The following is a 13,679-nucleotide window of genomic DNA, read 5'->3' as shown; positions in this document are numbered from 1 at the left end:
AAAACAAACAAACAAACCCAACAACCACACCACTAGATTTGTTCTACTAACACGGCAATAAAATCCTCTAGGATATTTTAAGCAGCAAGGTGTTTGAATCTCATCTGAGAGTGAGAGGGATTCCAGGATTTAAGCTCAAGTGTTTGATGACTGCACAACAACCTCACCGGTCTACCGAATGCAAGCCAGAGGGAACAAATCATTTTGTGCCTGACAATTGCCTGGAGTGACAAGCAGCTACTGCCTCAATTATTTGGACAGGTCAAGGAAGAAAGCCACATCACGACACAGCCTAAGAGATTACAGACTAGAAGTTGTGCTCCCCACAAGTCACCTGAGGCAGCAGCCATATGCATCACCAAGATTCAGTGATCACCAAAGGCCCTGCAAGAAAAGGTTGTTCCTCCCCACCCCACAGCCAACTCTAGACACATGAGCTGCAGCATCTCACCTCAATTTGGCTTCCAGCAGACGCTGCTTTATAGACCCAGTTAAGTCCTTGGAGCTTACTTAAAACCAAATGCAGGAATATCACATATTAGCATAAAGCTACAAGCAGGAGAAGCAAACCCCAGCACATGAGGAATTGCAAATCCCCAGCTGTATGGGTGTCACTTCTGAGACTTTATGGGTATTTATTGTTTCATGTCTGCACAAAGCAGCACAAAAGTGTAAATAATTACTTTGATATTTCATGCAACTTGTAATCTGTCAGTCCTTTATGGCTTTTTTTGAAATATTAAAGGAGTTAGGATAAACAACAGACAAAAACCAACAGAGGACATTTTGTTTTCACAAAACTGAGGCTATTTCACATCCAAGCCACTTTTGTGCCAAAGACATCAAGAAGTCAATACAAACACTTCCAGTTTGAGTCTGCCCACCGTTAGCATCACACACCACTGCTCTTGACTTGCCAAACTGTGTTCTTCACAAACAGGGAAAGTAATCTAAAGTAATCTAGCTGTTCCTAGACACACAGATTACTTTTGTATGTGAGCAAAATTTCAGAAAATAAAGATGCTTCAGAAGGAAAAAAAAAAACAAACACACCAAGGAAAAAACCTACCACACACACAGATTCAGAGGTTCAAGGACAAAACAAGAGCTCCCAGTATGCACTTGAGAGGGGAATAGGGAAGTAAAACATTTTGGGACAGAGGTTATTAGCTTTCCTACTTGTTTTGAATAAAACTTTGCTCACAGTCTCAGGGAGGTTGTGCAGAAAGGTATTTTCTAATGACCATTAAAAGCATGGTCATTACTGAAGGAGAAAGAAGTTTCCATCTTCTACTTCTTTCACTCAGTTTGCCAAGTTTTCAGGCAGGCTTTCATTGGTTTCTATAATGCATCGAAACTTTCCTGAAAGGCTAGCTCTAAGTACTTGTCATTTGATGGATTTAAAAGTCTCATTTCTTGAGATTTGATATTCATTTATCAGCAAAATGCTTCAACAATAAAATATTAGTATTACTGGAAAGCCTCATGCATAAGGAAGGAGGGAGATGAAATCTTCACCTTTTAACTATTGTCTTAAATAGCAAGCTTCTCATCCCACAAGCTATCAGTTAACCCAGAACTAAGCACCTTTCCTTTTAAATGGGTGGCTGGGCCATCTTAGCACAGATTTGTTAGCCACTTAAAGCAAAATGCTACACAGGATCTAAAAGTGGACACCATCCTGGCCTGTTTGCCAACAGTCTCATGCCAGGTTAATTCTTCCAGAACTAAATATGCATTATGGAGCACATCATAATATTAAAAATGCAGCAATTGATTTAAGTACAAATGAGAGACACTCCATTCAAGACAGCCTTCAGATACAGAAAAAGCCTTTCTGTAATCAAAGCATTTACATTTCTACCTAACTCTTGCGTCTGTTACGCAGTATCAGAGAAAAGCACCTAAACATAAGAACAAGTAAAACTGCCTTACTGGCAGGGCAGAAACACATTACAATAATTATTTTCCCCCTCACAGAGATAATATTTTTCCTTTCTCATCATGATAAGAAAGCCTCTAAACAAAATAATTATTTGTTTCTCTCTGAACTGCAATACTTGCTTGTTTGGTTCAGCAAGTGAATGGCTTCAGGTATTTCTTGTGAGAAGTGGAATATGTAGCCCCAGGAGTTTTACTTACTTGCTTTAATAAACCTTTCATATTTATTATTTAGGGTTGAGTGGAGAGAACAAAGTTAACTTTGCACAAAGCAAACTTCTCAAGTTCTGGTAATTTAGCAGAAAGCCCTGTAGTAAATCCAAGGTAAATTACTGTCTTTCTATAACAAATCAAGTGAGTAGTGACAAGAGGCAGCTTTTCAGGTCCTTGAAATACTTCAGTGCCAAAAAAACCAGAAGAGTCATCTTCTGGCCTCTGTTCAGAAATGAGAGAACCTACAGATGAAAAAACATAGGCGTACACTCCAATCCATTGGTACCTCAAGACTCAGCACAACTCCTGCTACAACACACTGGAGAGTTTTTTGCTACTGCCATTGAAGCAGACCTGAATAAAAACAACTGAACCTCAAGTGTAAGGACTTATGATCACCCTCCTCTATAGGACAGGGCAAAAAAAAAAAATTTCTCTTCCCTTTTACTGCCGTACAGGCAGCACAACAGGCAGAGGCACTACATCCTTTATGGGCAGGCAGAAGCTCATTTTTGATGTACTAAGAGCAAGGGGTCTCTGACACTGGGCAGAGACAAAAAAGGACCTCAGCATTCCCTGCCAAGGCAGAGGTGTTGCTGCCTCTTTGACAAATTACAGTTCAAGTGTTTCAAAGGATTTCCTAAAAATATGCCCACCAAACTCATCCATAGCCACATTTGAGTGTGACCAACAGGACATGCTACTGTTGATTTTCCTCCTCTTTGAAATGGTCTCTCCAAGATGCCAAGGTGCCCAATATCTCCCTGTGTTTTCCCTTTTATTACATCAAATATTCTTCTAAGTAACATTGCAGAGGTGAGAAAGAAAAAAATCAAGAACTCCAAGCAAATTCCCTAAATTAATTTAATTTAGCATTTGTAGCCTCATGGCTCTACTTATTCACATGCCATGGTGAAAAAAAACACATTCCCCAAGAAGTTTTCAGTCCCAGAAGGAAAGTTACAGCCAAAATATCCTCATTTTGACTAAACTTCTTTCTTACTTAACCTCCCAGCGGTCAAAGAAGAGGAGACCCCTGGCCTTGTCATGATTTACAGCCTCATCCATCAAAAAGCTCCAAGATCTTTTAACAAATGAAAGGCACAAACATTAAGAAAACAGTAATACATCAGGGGCTGGAGCCAGGACTAACAGAACCAGTACTACGGAAAAATGTTGGCAAGGCTATCGGGAAAATTGTGCCTGGCAGCAAGAAATATTCGTAAAACTTTCCCAGGGGAGCCATTAAATGCAGCATTAGAGTTCATGAATTACACAAATGAGGAGTTGAAGTTCACACCAAGCAGAGCTCTGGAAGCACTACTCTAGTGACAAGAGGACAGCTAGAAAAGCTGACAACTTTTCCCCTAGTTCAGGCTCATCTGTCAGTGGCACCACAGGCAAGAACCATGCAGGGTTTTCTGAAAGCTGATTAGACATCAGGCTGCCCACAGGAACAGCATTCGTTTCCTTACAAAGCAACCTTCCTGCAAGACTAACACACTTGGAAAAAGAGTGGGACAGGGAGCAGACTTCCACAAAGACACTCTTGAACACAAATGAAGAGCAGAAGACTGCTAGTGTGCTGCGAGGACCTTCCTCATCCGGGTACAAAGCTCTGGCTGTCACAATCCAACTGTAACAGAGACAGATGTGCAATTTGCTCAGTGCATGGAAGAAACAGCCTGCCAGTCTTACAGCAACACGGGATGCCCTAACTGCTGTCAGTCACCAATAAAAACAGCTTTGACTGTTTGCAAGTGAGCACAAAGATGAATATGGAAACTTGGATTGAGTAGTCTGTGAACCAGCAAACACCCCAAAAGCAAGAAAGTCTTATTAAAACCAGCTAGAGTCTACATAATCACAGGCTATATACTCACTCCATACATCACTGCCCAGTTAAGCACAAAGGCCTGAACTGAAGCAAAAAGCAGACAAGGGTTGAAAGCATGACAGCTGAGAGATTGGGAACTTGGCAATCCATTCCCTTACCCTAATGAAATAGGTGGTGGCTTGATCAAAAGCAAAAATCATGGCATGTGTTTCCAAGTGTCCCTCAAAATGGGGAAAGCCCCTGAGAAGTTCTGACTGACACCAACAAAACTACCACCACCACCACAAAACAAAAGCCACCAACAAACAAGAAAAAGAACAAAACCCAAAGCACCTAAAAAACTCAGAAGCAAGATTTTTTTTTTCCCCCTCCTAGAATAGAAACCTTTGTGAACTTTCAACAAGCTGGAAGGAAGTCTCCATCCCCATCTACCTTTACTAAGCTATAGAATAGCAGAAGGTCCCTCATGTTATTCTGAGGCAGCAGGTACTAGCTGCCATCCAGAGAAAGGATGCTATTCAAACAGACTTGGAGCTCAGCCCCCACAGAAGGAATCTCACATTTTCTTTTGTTTGAAAAGTCAATGCTGAGATTTTTGGACATGTACAACAGCATTTGAAGACCCAAATTCACGCAGACAAGTAATGACAGAAGATGTATGCTGCTATCCAACTGAATCAGTCTGAAAGGGCACTGTGCATCTTCCATGAAATGCAGAAGAGTAGATGATCCCACTGATGTCCATTTTCTTGTAGGTTCAATCCTTAAGGACAAAAAAATTCCCAGATCACAACTCTAAAAATGTATCTGTAGGGCTACAGTGGGGTTTAAGATTGTTTCTCTGAGCTATAACATCACTGCTGTGCTCTAGGGAAGGTTTTTACAAGGTGTCGTTGAACCACAACTTCACTTCACATACTGCTGCCTGATTCTGTCAACATTTGTTTGATTTGGGAAACTTCCTTCACCAAACAATAAAGAAAACTGATTTTCAAAGGCAACAAAAGAATCAAAACTAAAAATGTGTCTGTCTCCACCCAAAAGTGACTATCTTATTTTTGAAAATTGGGCCATTTAGTCACATTTTTATTCCTTTCTTCTGTGCTACAGTAATCTCAACTAAAATCCAGGTAACGTGATTCAACAAGCGTGCTGAAGTGTCCAGCCCAAAACTAGTAAGATTTTCCACTTCAGTCTATTCTGCTTTCTCACACACAGAGCATGCAGCACACATCCTTTCACAATATCTTAACATATTTTGCAGGTTATGGTGTTGTTTTTTTTTTTTAATGGCTCTGTAAAAGACTTCCCCATTTCTTTCTTTTCCTTACAGTTTAGGACTAAAAAGACATTTCATTTCAACACCAATCTTTCAAGTGGTCAAAACACCATACACACATTTTAAAAAGTGTGATGAATTTTAATTCTGCAATCATTGGCTAGAGGCTTCTTCAAACATAGCAAACCTGAGCTAATACCAGCTAGAGGTATATTTCTTAGTAGCAATATTTGCTGTGGAAAGGCCAACCCTTGTAAGCAAAGCAGCCAGCGGGACTGCAGACTGCTATTTTGTATTAGGAAATCCTAAATGCCTTCCACAGAAAGGCAGGCACCCAGCGCATGCTAGCACACGGACATGTCAGATGTCAGCAAGCAGCAGTCAGTTCTCATATCTGCCTTAGCTTTCACTGGTCTTCAGAATTCCTATAACGCAGTAAAGCTTCCAACCATAAAATGTTAACACAGGTTATGAAACATGAGGAAAAGTGTCAGAAACACACTTTTCCTACGACCATGAGAGTTACAAGCCCAACTCCCCACCTGGGTTAGCCTTCCCAGGAAGACCATTTTCCCAAGACTACATGCAAGCTCCTAATCAGCAGAAGTCAGTGCTAACTGAAAAGCAGCATGGGAAAGTCATGATTTGCATTTTCTCCACCTGTCTCCTCCTTGATGGGGAGCTGTATACAAGTCTTCCAAGAGCCCAAATTAACCATTTTGGTCTGCAGCCCTTTCAATGATATGCATCAACCAGCTTTTCAGAACTATTAGATGAGAGGCCACAAGATTATCATAAGAATACATTATTAAAGTCAAAAGGAAATTGCCTGGTTTCTACCATAATCAATCTTCACCAAGTGCAAGATAACATAAACCAGTCAGTTAGGAAAACAGACCAAGACTGATATCCAAGAGCCCTGCAGAGCATCCATCAAGACCCAAAGCCCCACATTCCAAAGTTACAGGCCAAAGAAGAGTCAGAAATGACTCAGTGCTTCATCCTCTCCAAGGGGACACAGCACAGTTCCACGCACACAGCTAGACAAGCTGCTTTTCCAGCAAAGCCTTATGCTTCACACCTGGGTCTCTTCTGCAACTTGTTTACAGTAGATGATATATAGCAGCACTCCTCTTTTTAAAACTAAGAATCCATTATTGTTTCAGTAGCACTGTCACCAGGACCCAGCTCATTCCAGCCCAAACAAGCTGGGTCAGAATGGCCCCCTATGTGGGAATCACTTGTCAGCACACAGACTGCCCTGCCATGAGCCACTGGCACAGAGGCTCTGGCCATGCCAGCAGCAAGGAGGAATGTCATTTCCTCACGCAGAAGCTTAAACAAGAATGGTCTGGCACACACGTAAAGTACTCTGCAATACAAAGACAGTTTAATGCCATGTTATAGTGTCCAGCTCTTCCTGTTGAGCTGAGATAATGCTACTTCTGTTCTCTTATGCCATGCTCTTCTGTTGAGAATATTTTTAGGAGAGGCTGCATCTTGTCTGCATATCCACACCACCTAGCAAACTAATCTCCATCTCATGTCAAGCCTCTGCAACCAACAGCAAGAGAGGGATGTCAGAGTATCAGCTCTGGCACAAACAAGAAGAGGTAGATACTTTACCTGCTTTGGCAGCCTAAGTATCAGCAAAGGAAGCAAGATTGTGGCTCACCTCATAACAGGAAAGAGAAAGCAGGTCTCACTGTCCCTGACCAGTGCTGCGCTTCATGCAGAGGGGTAGGACACCGAGCAAGACAAGGATGTATGCTTCTGCAGCTGAGTGCCACTTAAACTATACTGACCACTGGGCAGTCACAGCTAATAAGAGTTTGATTACAGACTACATATGGACAGGCTTACTGCTGGCTGCACTGCTGAATGACCAGCCTGCAGTGTTTGTCTAGGGGAACATGTATGCATTTACTGTGCCTCCTAACACCTTATTCAAACAACATATTTACTTGGCAACAGATGCTGTGCTCCCACAGGACATCCTTGTGCCACTCTCTCCTTGGATACAGCAATGACATCAACAGGCCACTTCCTCCATGCTTCTCCCCATAATTACCACCAGCAGATATTTACTCTCTGCATTAATTTGTAGACTTCTGTTAAATGGTGTTATTTGGCTGGCAAGAACCTTAAAAAACACACAGGAAAAAAAAGACACTTGAGAAATGTAGCACAAAGTTTGGGAGAAATGGTAAGCAGATGGGCTAGACTGCTGCAGGCTAAGCCCTGATCATCTCCAACAACAGATGTGGTCTAGAAAAGGTTGCAAATAAAAAGGAAGCCAAATATTCAGGGGGACTTCAGATTTCCAGAATTGTTTGTATCTACCAGCTCTGCTTCGCTACCCATTTACTGGCTAGTTTACAATAGACTATAGAACAGCAAGAAATATGGTATCTACCATTAGGGCAAAAATAAAAGTTTTCATTCATAAATCTCAAAGCCCTTTACAAAAGCTTGTCATGGAAACCAATATCATACCAAATGTCAAAGACTAAAGGTAACCTCTGACTGGACATTTGAAGTATTCTTAATTTTTTTTTCATCTTTTTCATTGGGCACTCCCAAATCTTACACAGAAAAGGCAAGCCTCAAGATCTCTTGTAATGTTGTTTATGAATTGTAACTCTTTTCAATAGCCATGGTTTGGAGAAGAAAGATTTGACCACAGGAAAGGGGAAGGGTGAAGTGTCCCTGTGACAAATCCAGATTTTAACGCTAGAAGTAGTCCCCAAGCAGCTAATATTTCTTAAAGCTTATTTTAAAATACAGGATCACACTGAGTTCTGGAGCCAGAGTAGTAGAGGTCAAAATTCAGCCCAGAGCCTGAGCTGTTACAGATAACGGCACATTCTTCCTATAGGAATCTTTCACCCACTAAAAGTTAGAAATTTTTGGAGAGCTCTAAGCATGCACATCTTTTTTAACTGTCAAGATTTAGAAACAACTAAGTACCCCAGCCTTATTCAATCCAGTTAAAAGATTGCTAACAGTTCTGGCATACTCCAAAAAGTTTCTGCCTGTAACACAAAGTTTGTATTTAAATACCTTATACCTTAACACTTACTGCCTCATTTCAAATAAAACTTCAGCCAACTTCCTGAAGTTTCTTCACCCAGTGTCAGCAAGGTTTGGTCTTCCACAGAATACACTCACAAAGGGCTCTCGGGAAATACTGCAAGTGGTGTGATTTACAATCCCAATGGTGTTAAAAGGCTAATGTAGGGTGACTTTTTAAGGAAGAGTGACAAAGGGGATCAGGAAACCTCTCCTGTGGCAAACATGCATAGAAGCAAACAAAATTCTTGAACATGCTCTCTGAGACATGCTCTGCTTCCTGTAAACTCAGTCATGGTCTTACTCTCTCACACACCCCGCTCCTCCATATTTACATTGCAAATGCAACTATCAGCATCATCAAACTTTTTGTTTTAGAAAACAAAAACATTAATCTTGAAATTCTGTCAACAAAATATGCCCATTTGATTACTTCCCAACCCATCCAAATAAAATTAGTATATTATTATTACTATTACTCATGCCTGCAGTTTATAAATATGAAGGTTAATAAAGCCATTTCATTCCCTGGGAACAAGACTAGATTGATCTGTCTTTCTAGTTTATCACAATCTTGCAGCTGTAGGAGATAATCTACATTAAGAAATGGTGTCCCTATGATTAATAGCAGTCTTGCAGACCACAAACATACCCATTATGTTTCACATTTTATCTCATAAATACATTTCAGGAGAGCAACTTCAGAGGATGGGGAAAGTGTGGCACAATTGTAAAACTTAAGTCCACTTAGTTATTAAAGAACCACAACTGCCTTCTGCTGCTGCACAGAAGCAATTTGAAGAACAGGCCCAGGTTAGCCTAAGAACAAGTAGCTGGAATGGCAGTAACTTGCCGAGAACATCCAAACCTTAATCCACCTAGTGTGCATCATCCAGCCCCACCTGGCACCGCAGCCTTGGATCATCAGGCACCTGAGAGAAGCAGCTTCAGCCCTGCCCAGCCCTCCTTCAGGCTGTGGTCATATCACACTGTTGGACTTTTGTGGCCAGTAATCCCATCCATGAAAGCACCGGCATTTTCTGTACTGACATAAAGGTTTGGTTCCAGTTCAGGGCCCTAATAAGTATCACCTGCAGCAAGGTCCAAAAATGTAATTACTCAGAAAACAAAGGGCTAGATTTTAGCAGCTATGAAGTTATCATCGCCACATAGTATGAGTTTTGGTCAACAAAGTGTGGAATTTACCTTTGTATCAGCCACCATTTTATATATTTAAATGATTTCCCTTTGCCGCCCAACCTGGTGCCAATTTTTGTGCTCAGATCCAGTGCACAGAAGGCACCATCACCATGAACTGTGTCTTTACCCTCAGAAGCTCTTCAAAAACCCACCTCTTTGCCAAGGGATAGTATGGAATAGTTACAACTCCACCAGGAAAAGAGGTTCTGGCATTCACCTTGAGCTCCTGAAACCATCTGCCTGATCCAAATGACTGTAAGAAACCAGTACTTATCTCAAGCCCTTTGACAGGGCTTTGTAAAGCACAGTGAAGCTGCTGCATGTGAGAAACAAGCTGTAAAACAAAACTCAGCCTTGATTTCCATCAAGTCAAGCAACAGGAGATGGATGCAAAATTAAGATCACCTGCAGGTATGTAAGCAAACATTTATTAGATACACTTGCCTCCACAGCCTCACTCTACCATCCCACGAAAGGCAGGACAACAAGGAACAATGACTATTTATAACTGCGCATCCATCTTAATCTGCCAGTGATTCTCACAAGAGGTAACATATGCCTGTAGAAGAGAGCAAAGCTGGACTCCAGCATATTTCAAACTAAGCCAGAACCTGCTGTTCTACCTTCCACACGCACAGCCGTTTACACACAACACTGACATCCACAAAACCCATGCTGAAAACACAGCACATTTGAAATCCAAGGTACTCTGTGTATGAAGAAGTGTGTATTTAAGGATTATATCACAGACAAGTTTTCTTCAAACTTGTTAGCTTGTATAGGGATAGTTCCGTGACAAAAACCCAAAGCACTTGCCTGTTGGTAGTGATTACTGCAAGACAATAGATTACATCAGTGTAAAATAGAAGCATCAGACTAATTTTACACAGTTCAGCATTATGGGAGAGAAAAAATGGCTAAAGGCACGACTCAACTCATCTGAAAAAGAAAACTTCTCACTGCACAAACTCACAGCCACCAAAGTGAGGATGTGACTTAAACCAAGATGCACTGGATTTAAAAAACTAAATCTTCCTGCCTGGGAGCCAGAGAGTCTGATCACGATAGATTACTTTCATAAATGCTGATCATCCTGCTCTTTATATCAAGTATTCAGCATTTATTTTCAGTAAGGCACCTACAGAATCCTTTTACAATTCAAGTGTTTGCATAAACCTGTTGCAAGTCCATGCACAAGTTCCCCAGGAGATTCACCATGAGGACCATCATTCCTTCTCCCAGTTAGCGACAGGGATAGCCATCAGTTCACACTCCCTCATAAAATATTTACACAGGTATAATGTGCCATCACTCTGGAAACAATACCCCATACAAGAGAGCCGAGAATTTACAGAGAAGTCACCGCTGAGGGCCCTCTTTCCATTACCTGCACTGCTTACAGAAGCATGAAACCAGAAGCACAGACTGCAGTGAGGCACTGTAGCCATGCAGAACAGGAATAAAGGGACAAGCAATAAGAACTACATCATTTAAGGTTTCAAATTAATCCAAAAACCTGGGACATGACTATGGCAGCACAGTTCAGTGGTATCGGCAATGAAGAAAGGTTGGCACACAGTTTTAGGGCCTCTTGTCTCATCAGCTGACAACAGCTCATGTACAACAGGGCCACGACACTTCCACGCACAGCAAGACCATACTGCCAGTCCTACACCCACATGTGCACTCGCAGGATCTAACCATTTGCAGAGGCAAGAGGGCAGTGCTCAGCTGTTACAGCAGAACAACTGTTTGCCACCTCCTCCAAGGAAAAGGCAGCAGCTCAAAACCTGCAACTTACAACTCCAGAGGAGGGTCTGTGCTCAGACAGAGGCTGTCCCTCACATCAGAGGGGCTACTTCGGTCACAGCCACAGGAACCTGACCTACACAGAAGTACCTGCACTTCTGTAGTAACTTGTACATACAACTGACAGGCCTCTCACCTCTCAAGTACAGCAACAAGGAAGCTAAGGAGAAAGTAATTAATTGTTGAATTGTGCACCAGCCAGAGTCTGACAGCAATGAATGCTCACTGCCTATGTATAAAACCACAACACATTGTTTTGGTAGCGAGCACAGCTGAATGCAATGAGCACAAGAAGCTACGAGCAGCATTTTATAGCTGTGCTCACTTTTTATTCATAAACTGAACTACAATGATATGTGGCTTTCCTGGTTTACACTACCTTTTGATCATGGTGTTGCCACATTCTGTCAGTCATCGAACACTCAATGCCTAATTTTTCATAAAACTGCTGGACGATGCCACCTCCCTCCCATCATCTAAACCATCTCCCAGGGCACGGTGCTACAGAAAACACCGTTCCCTTTTTGTCAGTGACCTCTAGTGGCGAGCGCACGCGGGAGGGGAGGAAGAGGACCGCTTCACTGCAGTTCCACAGAGAGAAAGGCTGACCTTTCCTCCCTTCAAACGAAAGCCAGATGGCTCACCCACCCTTCTGCGAGCTACAGTGCACGAGTCCGCACAAGCCCAGGGACAGAAGCTCGCACAGAGCGGCCTGCCTTGCCCCCAAGGTAGTGGGCTACTCTCCTGACAAAGTCTGTCACAAGCAACAGCAAATATTTTCCCTTCTTCCCCTCCCTAAAGTGAGGAACAGAGATCCCCTGCACCCCAGCTCCCTTTGCAACCTCCTTCCCTCCTAAGCACACAGCCTCCCGTGGCCCCAGGCCTGCCTTGCTCTGGCCCAGCGGGGGCAGCTCAGCTCATACTGCTGAGGAAATTGCCACATTTTGGGAAGAGCTGTGAGTCTACAGGCATGCAAGAGGAGGAAGGTGTTAAGTACAGGCAGAGAGGCAGGTTTGTTGCAAGAGGGATAGACAACAGCTCACATGTTCACAAGGAAAGACACCACCATGGAAAAGTCACCAAGGGGGAAACAATCAGCAACACACTACAACACTGTCCCAGGGCCAGCCCTTCCCACCCCAGCTGCCAACTGCTCAGCCAGCAGCACGGGGAGCACACTGCAGCTTAGCCCAGTAGCTATTTATATCCTCACTCCTTTTTGTGTGCTAACCCAACGGGTTTGATATATCCTGTTTGTGGGCTGAACACAGGAAAAGAAACATGAACAGAACTGCACAGGAACAGCATAACACCCTGAAATGAAGCAGGAGCTATGCTTGTCTTTTAACAGACTCAGCACAGATCAGATCAAGCTCACTGGCCTGCTCTGCAAGGACAGCACCTCATCTCAGGGCAGCAGCAAGCAAGACACAAAGTCTTGCAGCACCATGTCACAGCACACACCCACATTTCAGCTGACATGCCCACAGGCAGATACAGCAACAGGTTGTGTTTAGACACTGGACCATGATTCACATGGGCAGAGACATGAATTCAGATCTGAACATTAGCTGTGGAAGTAATTTTTCTGCAGACTGAAAACCACAGGTCACCATTGCAGCATTTGCTCAGCGAACAAGTCACAGTTAGCCAGGAACTATACCAAACACACCTCCAAGTACATTCTTTCTTGTGGCAGGTTCACCAGTAGATAATATTTTGCTTTCCCTCTAACTGGACTCCACAGATTCTAATCCAGCAAGCAGTATTTTAATCAATTCAACTGATTGGTTGCAAAGAGCTGACAGTTCTATACATGCTGTAACACCAGTACCTTTGCTTTCTTCATGTGGCTCACGATATTGCCAAGATCTTCAACATCGACAACAAAATTTGTGCCTCCAGCTACTTCAGCATCAGCCTCCTCCTCACTAGTGGTTTCAAACAACTCCTCTGCCTATGTAAGAGACCAGAGAAAAAAAAAATTAGGAATTAATCTGAATGTTAAACATAAGACCTTCAGCTAGGCTAACCAGTGAGATCAGCCTCCACCATCAGTCAAGTCTACTGAAAACCAAGTAATAGTCTACCAATAAGCTGCATAACATATGAAATGCATTTGAACTCAGGGCTTTTATTGGTGTGTATTTTTAAGAGTTCAGTAGCACACGGACTGCCCAAAAGTAAGTCCAGAGATCCTGCCTCCAGATTGCTGTTTTCCTCACATGCCTATCCGATCACTCCAGAAGCAATACAGAAGAGTCCAACCCCCACTGCATACTATGACGATCTGGAAGTCTAACAGCACTCCTTTAACTCACAAGTGCC

At 42.6% G+C, this 13,679-nt stretch overlaps 1 protein-coding gene across 4 annotated transcripts in view; it reads right to left on the bottom strand.

Moving 5' to 3' along the window:
• Positions 1-13,679, bottom strand: part of LOC121096740 (S-adenosyl-L-methionine-dependent tRNA 4-demethylwyosine synthase TYW1-like) — a 107,279-nt gene that overhangs the window by 87,177 nt on the left and 6,423 nt on the right. For all 4 annotated transcript variants that reach the window (XM_040613199.1, XM_040613189.1, XM_040613174.1 and 1 more), the window contains exon 7: positions 13,186-13,308. In XM_040613199.1, coding sequence (XP_040469133.1) covers positions 13,186-13,308 — 123 coding nt within the window. The remainder of the gene's footprint in view (positions 1-13,185; positions 13,309-13,679) is intronic.

This window comes from Falco naumanni, chromosome 1, assembly GCF_017639655.2.
Source record: "Falco naumanni isolate bFalNau1 chromosome 1, bFalNau1.pat, whole genome shotgun sequence".
NCBI classification, from domain to species: domain Eukaryota; kingdom Metazoa; phylum Chordata; class Aves; order Falconiformes; family Falconidae; genus Falco; species Falco naumanni.
Note: the sequence above shows the minus strand (reverse complement) of the source record. Positions and strands in the feature narration are given on the sequence as shown.